This window comes from Microcaecilia unicolor, chromosome 4, assembly GCF_901765095.1.
Source record: "Microcaecilia unicolor chromosome 4, aMicUni1.1, whole genome shotgun sequence".
NCBI lineage: Eukaryota > Metazoa > Chordata > Amphibia > Gymnophiona > Siphonopidae > Microcaecilia > Microcaecilia unicolor.
Window position 1 is genome coordinate 84,230,405 of NC_044034.1, and position 16,708 is coordinate 84,247,112.

At 41.8% G+C, this 16,708-nt stretch overlaps 1 protein-coding gene across 1 annotated transcript in view; it reads right to left on the bottom strand.

The window, feature by feature from the left end:
* The window catches only part of ALG5 (ALG5 dolichyl-phosphate beta-glucosyltransferase), an 85,872-nt gene that overhangs the window by 6,367 nt on the left and 62,797 nt on the right, over window positions 1–16,708 (bottom strand). Inside the window, exon 9 of the mRNA XM_030200400.1 lies at window positions 2,118–2,203. Coding sequence (XP_030056260.1) covers window positions 2,118–2,203 — 86 coding nt within the window. The remainder of the gene's footprint in view (window positions 1–2,117; window positions 2,204–16,708) is intronic.

A 16,708-nucleotide genomic window follows, 5' to 3' on the forward strand; every position in this document is an offset into this window, starting at 1 on the left:
ACTACTGGATTTTTGGACGTTTATTGAAAATGCCCCTCTATCACTTTTGAAAAATCATTTCATTAATCGCCATCAGGACAAGAAAAAAAATTTAAAACTGAACAAACAGAAACAAAGATACTCTGGTTTGAGAATTATGAAACCATACCAAACCAAGATGTAGTTCTATCCTCAGGTGTACTTAAAAAAAAAAAAAAAAACCATAATGGAGTTCTGTGAATTTTAGACTCTAAATTGACTTTTGACCTTGTCAAAGAAATTCTTTTTTTTTTTTTTAGACTATGACAACTTTGAGCTATTCTATTCATTCATCTTTTAAGTGTTCAAAGTTTTAGGATTATTACTCAGTCAACCTTATTTCCACAGTGGGATTACTGCAATTTTGTCTTGCAGTGTACTGGTTAAAATGCAGGTAAAGTAACAACTATTACAAAACACAGCAGCTAGAACAGATATATAAAGTAGGCAAATTTGATAGAGTTTCTCCTCTTCTGAAAAGCCTACACTGGTTACCAATGAAAAGAACCTGAATTAAAAATAGCTTGTTTGGTTTTTAAGTTACTACAAGGTCAAAGTCCTGAAGTCAGTTACTTCATATCCCCAACTACTGACAAAATTCTCGTTTCCCCACAACTTGTACAACTGGGTTATCCTTCAAATTAAAATATTTGGTTGATGTCTTTCTTTCTTAGAACACTTTCTCTAATTTGATGAACTCTGTGTTGACTGTATATATTTATTACCTTCCCTCTTTTCTTGAGGTTTCTTTTATGTCATCTGCCATGAATCCTTATTCAGAAATTGAGTGGACTATAAGACAGAATAGAACAGAACAGAACCCCATAATGCTGAGAACTTAACCAAAATCTGTAGAATACTGCATTGTACTGATCTCTATTTGGCCACCTACTAATGGACTTTTTAGGCAACAGGCAATATTTGCATTTCTCTTTTCACTCAGCCATAGCAAAAATTCTTCTGCTTCAGAGTCGCAGACCATGGTTTCCTTTGACGTCTGAGTTAGTCAGTAGGTGGGGATTCTCTCTCACCTGTAGGCTTGCGATCTTGGATTCTCCAGCTCAAGAAGCAAGACCAGGGTCAGAGCATCAAGGTTTGCCCTTACAAGAAATGTATTTAAGTTGTTGAACTCTACATTAAAAGAAATATAACCCACACAGCTCTGCAACAGCCGGTCCTTAAGATCTATAGATGTTCTAGAGATCACACCTATATTACAATGAACATTCAAATATGTTTTCACATTTTTGATCACAGATATTTTTCCCTCTAAGGTGTGTGATGCTCCCAGTATTCTTCCAGTGATCATACACACATCTGCCTCTGCAGGACCTGGTATGAGGCTCATCCCATGACTGCTAAGATCTGCCAGATGACCATGTACCATTTTAGATCAGCAAGCAAGAAGTGCTGACCTGCGATGAAGTTTCTAGCAGTGCAGGCACAGACAGGATAGGAGTACCAGCCTGCAAGTTTTGAAGTTGCTTGTAGTGCCAGCAGATACAAGAGGGATCAGCTACCATCAGATGGGCTGCCACTACTCAGTTGCAGCAGTGGGGTGCAAATTCTGGAGAAAGCAGAAAAGTAAGACACGGAACAAGAAGCAAGAGGCAAAGAGACACACAAATGGAGGGATGATGGAGACACGAGGAAAGAATAGAAAACAAGGCATATAGATGAGGGAATGAGGAGACAGAGAAAGAAAGGAAGACAGAAAAATGAAATGGAAAGCCAAGTGAAAAGCTAGGGAAGATGGCAATGAATGGGAGAGAGTAGTAGTAGTAGAGGAAGAAGGAGACAGTGAATGAGAAAGATGGAATTCAGATCCTTGATGGTAGCAGGAGCATTAAGTGGTACTGCAATGCTAGAAAAAAGCTAAGGGGAAGTGGATTACAAAAAGCACACAATGACAAGACCCTCTGCCATTTTATAAAAGATCTGTGCTTAGCTGTTGTGTGCTTCCCCCTCCCTCACCTGCTGAAAATACTGGCGGGAGTACTGGTCACACAGGTTGGGAAATACTGAGCACGCCACTTGTTTATAGGAGAGAACATGGACATTTAACAAAGAAGGGATTCTTCATCTCTGTTTGTACTCACCTTCGATTTCTGTCCAGTTTACAGCCACTTCAGCTATTGGTATTTTTAAGCACTGTGCTATGTAAAGAAGTTCTACATCAAACGCCCTGCAATCAAACCATAGACAGAATACATTTGTTAAAATTTCTGTGCAGAAGAGAGATGACTGAACTAATCTCCAGATCTTTAACCTGATTTAATTTACTTTGTAATGACTAAACTTTCTGAAGGTAGCCTGTAAAACAGCTGTGCATTTGAGAAGCTAACAGTGCCTTAAGTTAATGAATTCTTTCATAATATGCCCAAAGTTTAGGCAGAAAACTAGAAACATCCAGCTTTTGTGAAGTGTGGGCAGACATCTTTGGCTTTGTACTTTCATTCTTCAATGGGTACCACAGAGTATGCTAAAGAGAGAATTGAGTCAAACAAAAATTCTGCATGAAACAGCAACGTGGAATCCTTATGGATAGAAATTCATGTGTGAAGGGAAAGAATATATGTGTATGGCTATAGTACCATCTACCAGTCCAGAACGATCAGACAGATGAAGATATGTTAACAGAAACTAAAAAAAAGCTAGCAAATTGGCAACAGTATAATAATGGGTGATTTCAATTACCCCAATATTGATTGGTTAAATGCAGGGAGTGCTAGGGAGGTAAAATTCCTAGATGTAATAAATGGACTGCTTCTTGGAGCAACTGGTTCAGGAACTGACACGAGGAGGAACTATTTTAGATCTAGTCCTTAGTGGAATGAAGGACTTAGTATAAGAGAAAATGGTGTTAGGTCCATAGGAAACAGTGATCATAACATGATAAAAGTTGACTTGATAACTGGAGTGCAGTCATTAAGGAAATCTACCGTAGCAGCATTTAATTTTTGAAAGGATAACTATAATAAAATGGAGGAAAGTGGTTAAAAAAAATAACCGAGGGTCAGCTGCAAAGGTTAGGTCTTTAAATCAGGCATGGACATTGTTTAAAAATGCCATTTGGAAGCCCAGACCAAATTTTAATAAAGGTGGAAAGAAAAGATGCCTTTTAAAAGGAACTGTTATTGATATTCATATTCAGAATTGATGTTAAAGGTTTGCAACATAGGCTGTAAGAAGCTCTTTGCAGGATTCAGTGTTACCTCACAAAGTACCTAGCAGTGAACGGATTTTGTGTTGCTATTATTGAGGTTCTATCAGAATCTGAATATATTTTTCCTATGGAAAGTTGTAAGAGGAATCATTCTAGCTATGTTCTATGTGTTACAGATTCCACAGTAGGCAGAAAAAAATCTTGATGTGGACAGTAAGATTTTTCTTTTTTTTTTCATCAGTAAGAAATCTGGGTCTCTGCTTCATGTGGTTTTGAAGAGCAGACAAAGGTTAACATTTTGAAAAATGTAAGTTTATTAACTTGTGTAAGTGAATTGTTGTTGAAATGAAAGTAAATTCTGTTAAAAAGAGTAGTTTATATTTCCCTTGTATTTGAAGGATATACACCATTGCTGTAATTATATTGCAGGATCCTGTCTGGTATGTTGAGATGTTTGCCATTATAGTAGACTTATGACTGGTCAAATTTAAGATACAGGATAATGTAATTACATTTTAAAAATATTGGTTTTTCCCGTTAAGTATATAAGGGGTTTATGTTGATGCAGGGCAGCTGTTGGGCAAACTACTTAGACATCCATCATGAAGTGCATTCCAAGGCATTATCTGTTGGTATCACAAGAAACACTACATTAAGTGTTTCTTGTGTTGCCATACTGGGACAAACCAAAGGTCCATCAAGCCCAACATCCTGTTTCCAACAGCGGCCAATCTAGGTTACAAGTATCTGGCAAGATCCTAAAACAGTACAATAAATTTTATGCTGCTTATCCTAGAAATAAGCAGTGGATTTTGTCCAAGTGTATCTTAATAATGGCTTATGGACTTTTCTTTTAGGAAGCTACCAAACCTTTTTTAAACCCCACTAAGCTAACTGCTTTTACCACATTCTCTAGCAACGAATTCCAGAGTTTAATTACATGTTGAATGAAGAAATATTTTTTCTGATTTATTTTAAAATTTACTACTTTGTAGTTTCATTGCATGCTCCCCAGTCCTAGTATGTTTGGAAAGAGTAAACAAGCGATTCATGTCTACCCGTTCCATTCCACTCATTTTATAGACCTCTATCATATCTCTCAACTGTCTTTTCTCCAAGCTGAAGAGCCCTAGCCGCTTTAGCTTTTCCTCATAGGGAAGTCGTCCCATCCCCTTTATCATTTTCGTTGCCCTTCTCTATACTTTTTCTAATTCCACTATATCTTTTTTGAGATGCAGTGACCAGAATTGCACACAGTATATACGAGGCGTGGTTGCACCATGGAGCGATACAAAGACATTATAAAATGTCCTCATTTTTGTTTTCTATTCCTTTCCTAACACCTAACATCCTATTTGCTTTCTTAGCTGTTGTCACACACTGAGAAGAGGGTTTCAACGTACCATCAATGATGAGACCTAGATCCTTTACCTGGTCGGTGACTCCTACTGTGGAACTTTGCATCATGTAACTAAAGTTTGGGTTCCTCTTTCCCACATGCTTCACTTTGCACTTGCTCACATTAAACGTCATCTGCCATTTGGATGCCCACACGTAATAGCTCTGGGCCCACCCAAAATGTCAGGTCAGGCTGCGTCACTGCGTTAGATCATAAAGGAGTAAAAGGGGCACTCAGGGGAGGCTAGGGCCATAGCAAAGAAGCTGAATGAATTCTTTGCCTCAGTCTTTACTGAAGATGAATTAAGAGATCTACCTGTATCAGACATGGTTTTCAAGGGTGAGAGTGCACAGGAACTGAAAAATCTCAGTTAACCTCGAAGATATACTGAGCCAAACAAAAAATTAAAGAGTAGTAAAACACCTGGGACTGAATGCTATACATCTCAGGGTACTGAAAGAACTCAAGAATGAAACTGCAGATCACACCATGAGTATTGTATGCAATTTTCTGGACACCATATCTTAAAAAAAGATATAGCATAATTAGAAAAGGTTCAAAGAAGGGCAACCAAAATGATAAATCCTCATTTATGAGGATGGCTTAAGAGTTTAGGACTCTTTAGCTTGGAAGAGAGACGGCTGAGGGGGGGGGGGGGGATACGATAGAGGTCTACAAAATACTGAGTGGGGTAGAATGGGTAAGTGAATTGCTTTTTTCCTCTTTCAAAAAGTACAAAAGTCTAGGGAACACTCAAGAAGTTACATGGTATTACTTTTAAAACTAATAATATTTTTTCACTCAATGAATAGTTAACTCTGGAATTCATTGCCAGAGGATGTGATATCATAGGTTAGTATATCTAAGTTTAAAAAGTCTGGAAAAGTTCCTGGAGGAAAAGTCCATGGTTTGCTATTGAGATAGGCGTGCTTGTCCCTGGGATCAGTAGCACGAATCTTGCTACTGTTTGGGATTGTGACCTGAATTAATTGGCCACTGCTGGAAGTAGGATACTGGATTGGATGGACCATTGATCTGACCCAGTATGGCTATTCTTATGCCTTCTGCCATTTTACCAGATATGGAGGTAGATGTGTCTCTTAAAAGGAACGAGGGGAGAAGTCAACCGAATAGTAGCCATAAACCCCCTAAATGTAAGCACCATGCATGCTAAGAATATAGAATAGTAGCACTTACATGTATATAATATTCATACATGTTAAGTGCTAGGTGCATGCTCAGCAGTATTTTATAAGCATGCAAGTTACGTAGTGCCTGAATGAAAGGGGGTGGTGGGGAGTGCATGGGCATGTCAAACTTTTACACAAATAAGTTAAAGAATACTTGCATTTACATGCTAGTGTTGACATGGCATAAGTGGGAACACCTAAATGTTAGTGCATAAGTGCAAACTTACACTAATATTATATAAAACTATTGTTACGATGTTAATAAAAAATTGTAAGTTTCATGTGGACCTGCTGTACACCGTCTTGGGTGAATCTGTTCATAAAGGCGGTTAATAAATCCCAGTAAATAAACAGAATCTGGGAGCTGATATGCTGCTATAGAATTTGTGCTCAGTGTGCAGCATTTGCTACATTTTGCCACACTATAATGGACCCCTATATGCTCTGTGACAAACTGCAGCAGAGCTTGTAGACTATGTAAAACCCCGTTATACCCAAAAGGTAAGACATAGGATGCATTCTTCCTCAACCCTTTTTTTTTTTTTAATCTCAGAAAATCAGTAACTGCATGAATTTCTGTTTAGCCAGTTCATCACATCTCCTTTACGTTTGAGCAGAATATCTGAAGCAGGAATTTGGTTGGGTATTATGTTTATTTAGGTTAGACAGTATAAGTCTACCCTGCCAGTGAATATTTCACTGTGCGCACTGTACCGCAGCCAGAATAAAGACCAACTTCTTGTATCTGTGGAACTCATTAAAGTTCTCTTGACATATGTGCAGACATTTGTTTTCAGAAAATGGTGCCACAAAGTCTTTTGTTCAGACAGCTTGTAAATATTAAATGTCATTTATTATCTGGTTAAAGAACATTAAATTCAGTGTTTATGCTTCAACCAGTTATATACGGACTGAACTACTGTTTTTACAGTTACGTCTCCAGGTATGCTCGACGGATCCTGTTGCTGCTCCACTGCATTTATCTAAAACATGTGGAATATAGCAAAGTTTGAATTTAGATGTGATAATGACCTACTAAGATGACAATAGGGCATCCTTGCTGGCATTTACCACACAGTTGAAAGCAATACAGTAAACTCTGCTTTACACAGACAGAAGAAATTGCTCTGTCTTTCACCAGGCCTTCCAAAGCCTGTCCTGGGGATACCATAGCTAGGTTTTCAGGCTATCCACAATGGATGCGAATGAAATAAATCTGCATACACTAAGACTGCAATATAAATATAAAAATTCACTATGGATATTCTGAAAACTCAACTGAGTGGGTAGGGGATCAAATTATATATGTTTGTTTAGGAACCACTGTCTATCCCAAAACTGTTCTATCCCGAAACCCCTACGAGAAAAACTACACTGGCTTCCACTAAAAGAACGCATCACATTCTTTAACCACCTCTTTAACATTGCTTTTGACTCGTAACCACTTGTAACCACTCGCCTCCACCTACCCTCCTCTCCTCCTTCCTGTACACATTAATTGATTTGATTTGCTTACTTTATTTCTTGTCTATTAGATTGTAAGCTCTTTGAGCAGGGACTGTCTTTCTTCTATGTTTGTGCAGCGCTGCGTACGCCTTATAGCGCTATAGAAATGCTAAATAGTAGTAGTAGTAGTAATTCAAACTCTGCACCCTAGTCCATAAAATAATCCATGGTAACGCCCCAGCCTACATGTCAGAACTAATAGAATTACCACCCAGGAATGCAAAAAAATCCTCTCGCACTTTCCTTAATCTTCATCCTCCCAAATGTAAAGGTCTGAAATACAAATTGATGCACACATCTACCTTTTCCTATACGAGCATGCAGCTCTGGAACGCGTTGCCACGGAACCTGAAAACGACTTATGAACTGACCAATTTCCGAAAACTACTGAAAACCTATCTCTTCGACAAGATATATCACAAAGATCAACATGTGTAATTGTATAATCTTTAAAACTTCCAGAATTGTCTATAATGTCTGCTGCTTTAACACTATATTATGTATTTCACCACCATGTAACACATAACCTTCTGTAAACCAAATGTATATTCTCTTCTACTTCCAGTATCCATGATGAATTGTAAGCCACATTGAGCCTGCAAAGAGGTGGGATTATGTGGGATACAAATGCAATAAATAAATAAATAAATAAATAAATAAATAAACTTGTTTATACTCTCTGCATTTCTTCTGGATGACCAATTTAAAGATCACACAGGCCACTATTTAATCATTTTTTAAACTGCCAGCAATCCAAGCATTCTGGTGACCGATAGCAGTACACTGCATAAAAAGATGTGCAGCCACTGCACATTAATCTTTTAAAAGCATCAAATGAATTTAAAAATGCTCATATATGCACAGCACCCAGTTATGCATTGATATCTTAAGGAAAAAAAATATCCTTTTCAAGCTTCACATGTTAACACTGACATACTTGTTAAGTACCAACTGCCAAATATTTAAGACAACCCCCCCCCCCCCCCCACCTTTCATTAAATTGTTAATTTTCTTTTAGTTCTACCACACCAGTCCAGGGAAGTGGGTTATGCATCCCTGCCAGCAGATGGAGCCAGAGAAGGGAAAAAAAGGGCTCAGTTCTGTTGTCATTCTCCTTCATAAGGAACTGGTGCTGCCTTTTGCACTTCAGTATATGTATGTCAAAGCTAAGAACCCTGAATGAAAAATTAACTGAAGACAACAAATTTCTTGCAGCTGGCCAGGTGGTACAACAAACAAGTTTGCTTCATTGACATTTCAACCATCTTGTAGTGGTTTTGGCCACTGTGAAGAAAGCCACAACAAAATGGCTGAAACAGACGCCAAGACACCAGTTGTGGAAGCCTAATAGCTGTAGAAGACTAAGAACACAACACAACAAAAAAAATGGTTTTGTCTGAGCTTCCAATACACCATCAAAACCAAACCTAATGCAGTCAAAAACATCTCCTTGATCAGTAACCTAGAGTCAAAATAAGACTCAAAAACATGGGTAAAATTAGTTCCAAATAACTTAAAAATGGCCACTGCATTTCTATTCTTGACTGTCATGGCTTTCTGGGTGCTGCAACATTGACAGAGTCTGTGATGTGGACAGATTCAAGAGAAGAGTATTTATCCATAGTATTTATTCTTGCTCTTTGCCTTTTTTCTACACTCAAGACCTTGATGACCCCTGAAGGAGGCTTTCTGCCGAAACTTGGCTGAGTTGAGTCATTAGTCAAGTGTTAATAAAAGTGAATGTGCAAATCCATGGTTGTCTTCTTCTCTGGACTGCCTCTGCTGTTTGTTGTTACTTATGTTTATGTCTATTGTCAAACCTAATATGCTGCCCTTTGTGGATACATCAGAGCACTTTACCAAAATAAACTATGATGTTCATCCATAAGAAGTAAAAGAAAGAACAAGAAAAAACTGAGATACAGAGTCCTTATCCCCAAATGTTTGGCTGAAAAAATAAGCTTTGAATCTCGGCAGTGAAGTCTCAATTTGAAGATATTTTGGAATGAATTCCATAATAAAGGGGCCAAAAAGTAGAGAACAGACAAACCGATTTCTTCAAGGTGAACTTGAGAATGGTAGAGGGATAGCAAGACGGTTGTTACTCTGGGATCGTGAAAATTAAGCAGGCAAGTGGAATAAGCACAACGAAAAGTGGCACAGGCAATGCAGTACACAGTCTTGAACATGAGAACAAGTACTTTTTTTTACTCCATAGGACACAGACAGCCAATGGAGCTCCCTGAAAAGAGTGTGTGTGTGTGGGGGGGGGGGGGGGCAGAGAGGAAGACAAATGATGGGCTCCCTTTGCATGATAATCTGACTACAAAGTTTTGAATTATCTGAATTCTAAGAGCACCTTGACAAACCTGGTTATAAAAAGTGTTGCAATAATGAAGTCAATTATCAATGCATGAACAGCAGCAAAAAAGGGCCCAGAAGGTAAAGAAACAAATCTAATTGTTAACTGAATCTGGATTTTAAATATTACACAAGAATCAACACCACTACACAAAACAGGAAAAGGTTTGGATGATGCCTCTTCTGTCCAGCAAGGGGACAAGAGGAGGAGCAGAATCTCTCCCCGTTACCTACACAGGTATCAATTTCTGAGAGTTAAATTTGAGACAATTAATATTCAACCACTCAATATGTGCAGGATCCACATAATATACAACCTGAATGTCATCAGCAAAAAGAAAGGGACTTATTCCTTCTGACTGAATGAAAGAGCGAGGGGGCTAAGCAACAAATTGTACAGGTGCCAACATCAAACCCTGTGGAATGCCAGCGGATAGATGTATTGTAAAGCAGATAAAGTAAATTCTACAAAGATCTGGAAAGCTCTCTCCAAAACATGAAGAAAGTCACCTAAGAATATCCCCCTAGACCCCTGATGGCGAACCTATGACACGCGTAGCCATTTTCGGTGACACGCGGCTGCATGTGGCCGCATACAGAGAAGCAGCGGCGTTCCCCGGGGCGGATCACCGATGCGCCCCCCCAGGTGCAGCGCGACCTCCCCCCCCCCGACGAAATCACCCCCCCCGGTGCATGTTTACCCGCTGGGGGGATGCCGTGTGCGCTCCTATTGGCTCCCTCCGAGTCCTCCGCTTGTTCCCTCCCTGCTGCTCCCTCTGCCCCGGCTCCTGCACGGCCGTTAGGGGATCTTTGACCTCACTTCCGGCCGGCGGAGCAGAGAGCAGCGGAATGCCGTGGGGGACGCATCTCTGGGGGCCCTGTGATCGCCATTACCACATAACCACAGCAACCATCATCCAATCTACTGTTCTGGGGTGTCGTGGATTTCTAATTGACCATCATTACTGAGATAGGTGAGGGGGAGGCTGGGAGAGGCGAGGGCATGTGCTATGGGTGCCGTTTCCCGCCATTAGAAATAGCGGCAGCCATCTTAATTTACATAAGGTGGTCAGTTAGGCTAGTTAACCCCTAATTGCCTGCAGGGCTAACAGGCTATCTATAATTCTATCTTCTGTCACTGCCCCCCTGATGGAGAACCCAAAAAATAAAAAACCAAGGTTAAGTAAAGGAAGTGGTAGTAGCAGTAGCCGACCCTTTCAAGAGACATGGACCGAGATGTATGGCATTATAGAAAAAAATGGCAGATCATTTTGCGTTCTATGTACTGAAACGGTAGTAAGCAGAACGTGGAATATAAATAGACATTTTGAAACTAATCATTCCCAGCTCTTGAAAAAAAGTGAGGATGAAAGGAAGGAATACATTTCCAGGCAGCTACACTTTTATAAGAGCCAATCTAATTTCATCCTTACATTTGTAAAAGGTTCTACAAATTTAATATCTGCAAGTTTGAGCATTGCTCACTCCATAGCTCAGCATGGAAAAGCACTCAGTGAGGGAGGATTTATTAAAGAAACTCTCCTAAGATGTGCACCAGTTCTATTTCACGATATGCAGAATAAAGATGCAATTATTAAGAGAATATCTGAGTTACCAGGAAATTTGGAGTGCCTGGATCCGATTACCAGACACTTTTAGGACCCTGAAAAATATAGCAATGGCTTTACTCACAATTTTTCCCTCTACGTACTTTTGTGAAACCTTATTCTCAGCGTTAAATAATATCAAAACCAACAAAAGAAACAGATTGAAAGATGAAGTTAGTAGCGCTTGCTTGGGCTTGAAGTGTACAAAATACCAACCTTCAATTGAAGATTTAGCCAATGAAATTCAGCAACAAAAAAGTCACTAATAGGCAGATTAGTTAAAGAATTCCCCCTCCCCCTCACTTATCTTAGTTCACGGCACCCCACACAAGTTAAATAATATCAAGACCAACAAAAGAAACCGACTGACAGATGAACAAAGAAGTCACTAAGCAGGTAAGTTAAATAATTAGTTTTTGGTTTATTAAATACAGTTATATATTACAATTATACATTTTTGTTATTTAAACTATAAATATCGCGAAATTATGGTTTTTTTTCTCGAAGTGACACACCACCCGAGTTATGCTCGTTTTTTTGGCGAATTTTGACACACCAAGCTCAAAAGGTTGCCCATCACTGCCCTAGACCAAACTCACACAGTATAGTCAGCAAATGATTGCTGACCAAGTCAACAGCAGTCAGACACTAAGCATGTTTCAGAAAACTGAACTGGTGCAGGTGACACACAAAGGTTTTACTGATGAAAGATTTAAGTTTTAGAAGTATGATCTTTTCCATAATTTGAGAGGAGAGATAGGTGGGAAACAGGTCAGTAATTAGCTGGGAGAGAAGGGTTGAAAATAATTTCTTCAGCAAAGGCTTAAACATTGAAACAGAAAAATGAAGGCAGATAAAGACCATATGGCCTACCCAGTCTCCCCAACCATGAAATCTATTATTCCTTCCTGTACCTTAGAGGAGATATTATGTACTTGTCCCCAGCTTGTTTGAATTCAGATACAGTCTTCTACACAAATTCACTACCCTTTCCATGAAGAGGTATTTCCTCAGATTACTCCAGTCTGTCCCTTTTCGCCTTCCTCCTATGCCTCCTCATTCCAGAGTTTCCTTTCAATTGAAAGACATTTGCCTCCTGTGCATTTATGCTACAGAGGTAGTTAAACAACTGTCTCCCCTCTACTGTTTTTTTATTTTTTTATTTTAGTTAGCTTACTTTTATATAAATGTCCCTTTCAGGTGTTATGACCTTTTATGATAGTGTTTTTTTTTTGTTACATTTGTACCCCGCGCTTTCCCACTCATAGCAGGCTCAATGCGGCTTACATATTGTATACAGGTACTTATTTGTACCTGGGGCAATGAAGGGTTAAGTGACTTGCCCAGAGTCACAAGGAGCTGCCTGAGCCTGGATGCTTATTTGACTTTCAATTGTATGAGTGTCACGATTACTCTATCTTACCATATGCTCTCAAAATCTGCCAGCCATCCTGGTGGTTCCAGCACTTTTTTTTTTTGGGGGGGGGGAGGAGACAAAAAACAAACTTTGAAAGTGGTTAAATTCCTGTTGTGACTTATTCTGTTAACTGGCTGTGCAGAGAAAGGAAGAACTCTTAATTCTTCTTGTCATAGGGAGACTGCTGCTACTATCCTGTTAGATCAAACGGAGAGCCTGAAACTATGAGACACACCAGAAAGTGCATCTGAGAACTACTTGGTGAGAATCTGTGAAGGGAACACAATTGGAATGCTCCAGAGGAACCCAGGACTGTGAGAAATCTCTCCCAATCTTGCCGTCTTGTAGAACTCTTTCCAAAACTACTAGGACTAGGGAGCACACAATGAAGCTACAAAGTAGTAAATTTAAAACAAATCAGAGAAAATATTTCTTCACGCAACATGTACTTAAAACTCTGGAATTCTTTGCCAGCGAATGTAGTAAAAGCAATTAGCTTAGCGGGGTTTAAAAATGGTTTGGATAGCTTCCTAAAAGAAAAGTTCATAAGCCATTATTAAAATGGACTTGGGGAAAATTCACTGCTTATTTCTAGGATAGACAGCATAAAATGTATTGCACTGTTTTGGGACCTTGCCAAGGTACTTGCAACCTGGATTGGCTACTGTTGGAAATTTTTTAAATTTTATTTTTTTGTTACATTTGTACTCCGCGCTTTCCCACTCATGGCAGGCTCAATGCGGCGGGCAATGGAGGGTTAAGTGACTTGCCCAGAGTCACAAGGAGCTGCCTATGCTGGGAATCGAACTCAGTTCCTCAGTTCCCCAGGACCAAAGTCCACCACCCTAAACACTAGGCCACTCCTCCACAGGAGGAAACAGGATGCTGGGCTTGATGAACCTTCGGTCTGTTCCAGTATGGCAATACTTATGGACTTATGGTTATAGTGACTTTTAACTTGAGTGACTTGAAAAGATGGTACCAAGGCGCTAGCAGTTGAATTAAAAATTAGCTGCTAAAACATCTAGGAGTTTCCAAGAAACTGGTTACCTACAGGTCTAGAAGGAAACTAATCCTTAAAGATGAATTTGGAGCAACCACAGCTCTGTAGGGAAGCTTCCAAGAACTTTAGTTGTAAATGTTCTGTGGATCTACCTACTAGAATCAGGTAGCGCCACAGAGGCATCTGATAAAAGGAGCTCCTGAGAATCACGGACTTCAATTGACTCACTTAGTGTAGATCCATCTGGGAGTCATTTTGCCCATACAGGAAGGCTAAGCCATCAAACCTCTGCATACCATGTCCTAAAAGGAAAAACCTGAGGTACAATTTGAAGGTTGCTGGACTCAATGCAAGAAGCCTCGTCACATAACAACTGTATAAACACTGCACTGGGGTTGTGGTCTTAAACAGCTTAATACCCTCTTTCTGGGGATGGGATACAGCTTTACTATCTTGGTCACCTTAAGGCTGGAAGGTAAAATTATGTATCATACCTGATAATTTTCTTTCCATTAATCATAGCTGATCAATCCATAGACTGGTGGGTTGTGTCCATCTACCAGCAGGTGGAGATAGAGAGCAATCCTTTTGCCTCCCTATATGTGGTCATGTGCTGCCGGAAACTCCTCATATCCAAGCTCCATCCGCAGGACTCAGCACTTAGAGAATTACACCCACAAAGGGACACTCTGCCCAGCTCACCACCGCCGAAACGGGGGAGGGGAATTAACCCAGCTCATCCCCACACAAGTGGGGGAATCAGTCCAGCTCATCCCCGCGGAGCGGGGGAGGGACACCACCCCGCCGATGCGGGGGGATCTGGCTTATCCTGCAACTGCAACCGCGGGAGGAGCTGACTGACCCTAACACCGCCGAAGCGGGAGGGGTACAAAGCGGCCCTACAGCCGCACAAAGCGGGAGGGAGCGCTGGCAGAATTTATGTCTCAATCCAGCCCCGTAAAACGGAGGGGAGAGGAATGCAGCAGCTCACTGTAACACAAACTCGTCTCAACTCTTGAAGAATCCAATTGAAAAAACTTGAACACGAAGTCCTCCTGAAGGAACTGAAGACTAAACTTGAACCTGAAATGCAACCAGAATATAAACAGTGCAGATATCTGGGAGGGGCTATGGATTGATCAGCTATGATTAATGGAAAGAAAATTATCAGGTATGATACATAATTTTACCTTCCATATCATCATGCTGATCAATCCATAGACTGATGGGATGTACCGAAGCAGGACTCACCCAGGGTGGGACATAGAAATCCCTGACCGCAACACTGAAGCTCCAAACCGGGCCTCCGCCCGAGCAGCCACAGTCAAGCGGTAATGCCTGGAGAAGGTATGGGCCGATGCCCAAGTTGCCGCCCTGCATATCTCTTCCAAGGAGACGGACCCGGCCTCTGCCATCGAGGCCGCCTGAGCTCTAGTGGAGTGAGCCTTCAGCTGAATAGGCGGCACCTTCCCCGCGGCCACATAAGCCGCTGCAATGGCTTCCTTGACCCATCTTGCCACAGTAGGCTTAGCAGCCTGCAGACCCTTACGAGGACCTGCAAACAGGACAAACAGATGATCCGATTTCCGGAAATCATTGGTCACTTCCAAGAATCTGATGATGACTCGTCTCACATCCAGAAACTTGAGAGCAGAGTATTCCTCTGGGTAGTCCTCCCTACGAAAGGAAGGGAGACAGAGCTGCTGATTCACATGGAAGCGAGAAACAATCTTGGGCAGGAAGGAAGGCACTGTGCGAATAGTCACTCCTGCCTCAGTGAACTGCAGAAAAGGCTCTCGACATGAGAGTGCCTGGAGCTCGGAAACTCTTCTGGCTGAAGTGATAGCCACCAAAAAGACTGCTTTCAACGTCAGGTCTTTCAGAGATGCCCTCGACAAGGGTTCAAAAGGCGGCTTCTGCAAGGCTCTTAGCACCAGGTTGAGATTCCACGCAAGCACCACTGAGTGCAGAGGAGGGCGTAGGTGATTAACTCCCTTGAGGAAACGTACCACATCTGGCTGCGAAGCCAGGGAAGCACCCGTCAGGCGGCCCCTGAAGCAAGCCAGAGCCGATACCTGGACTTTAAGGGAACTGAGCGACAGGCCTTTCTCCAGACCTTCTTGCAGGAACGCCAGCACTGAAGAAATTGGAGCAGTGCAGGGAGAAAGTGAGCCTGCTTCACACCACGCTGCAAAAGTACGCCAAACCCTGGCGTAAGCAGTAGAAGTAGAGCGCTTCCTCGCTCTCAGCATAGTGGCGATGACCTTGTCTGAGAAGCCCTTCTTCCTTAGACGCTGCCGCTCAATAGCCAGGCCGTAAGACCAAAGGGGGAGGGATCCTCCATCACCACGGGACCCTGATGCAACAGGCCCTGCTCCACTGACAGCCGCAGAGGGTCGTCCACTGAGAGCCTGATCAAGTCCGCATACCAGGGACGTCTGGGCCAGTCCGGACCCACCAGGATTATTCGGCCCGGATGCTTTGCCACCCGATCTAGTACCCTGCCCAACATGGGCCAGGGCGGGAACACATAGAGAAGCTCCTGTGTCGGCCACTGTTGGAGAAGAGCATCTACTCCCAGAGATCGAGGGTCCCGTCCTCTGCTGAAAACGCGCGGCACTTGGCAATTGGCCGATGACGCCATCAGATCTAGGCTCGGCTGGCCCCAGCGCTTCGTGATGTCCAAGAACGCCTGAGCCGATAACTGCCACTCTCCGGGATCCAAGGTATGGCGACTGAGAAAGTCCACCTTGACATTCATGACTCCGGCAATGTGGGCCGCTGAAAGCTGCTCCAGGTTCGCTTCCGCCCACTGGCATAGATTCATGGCTTCCTTGGCTAGAGGGGCGCTCTTGGTACCTCCCTGGCGGTTGACATAGGCCACAGCCGTGGCATTGTCCGACAGGACCCGTACTGGCTTCAACGCCAGTACCGGGAGGAACTCCAAAAGCGCCAACCGAATGGCTCTGAGTTCCAGGAGGTTGATAGACCACTTTGCCTCTGCAGGAGACCAGAGCCCCTGCGCTGTCCTTCCCAAGCAG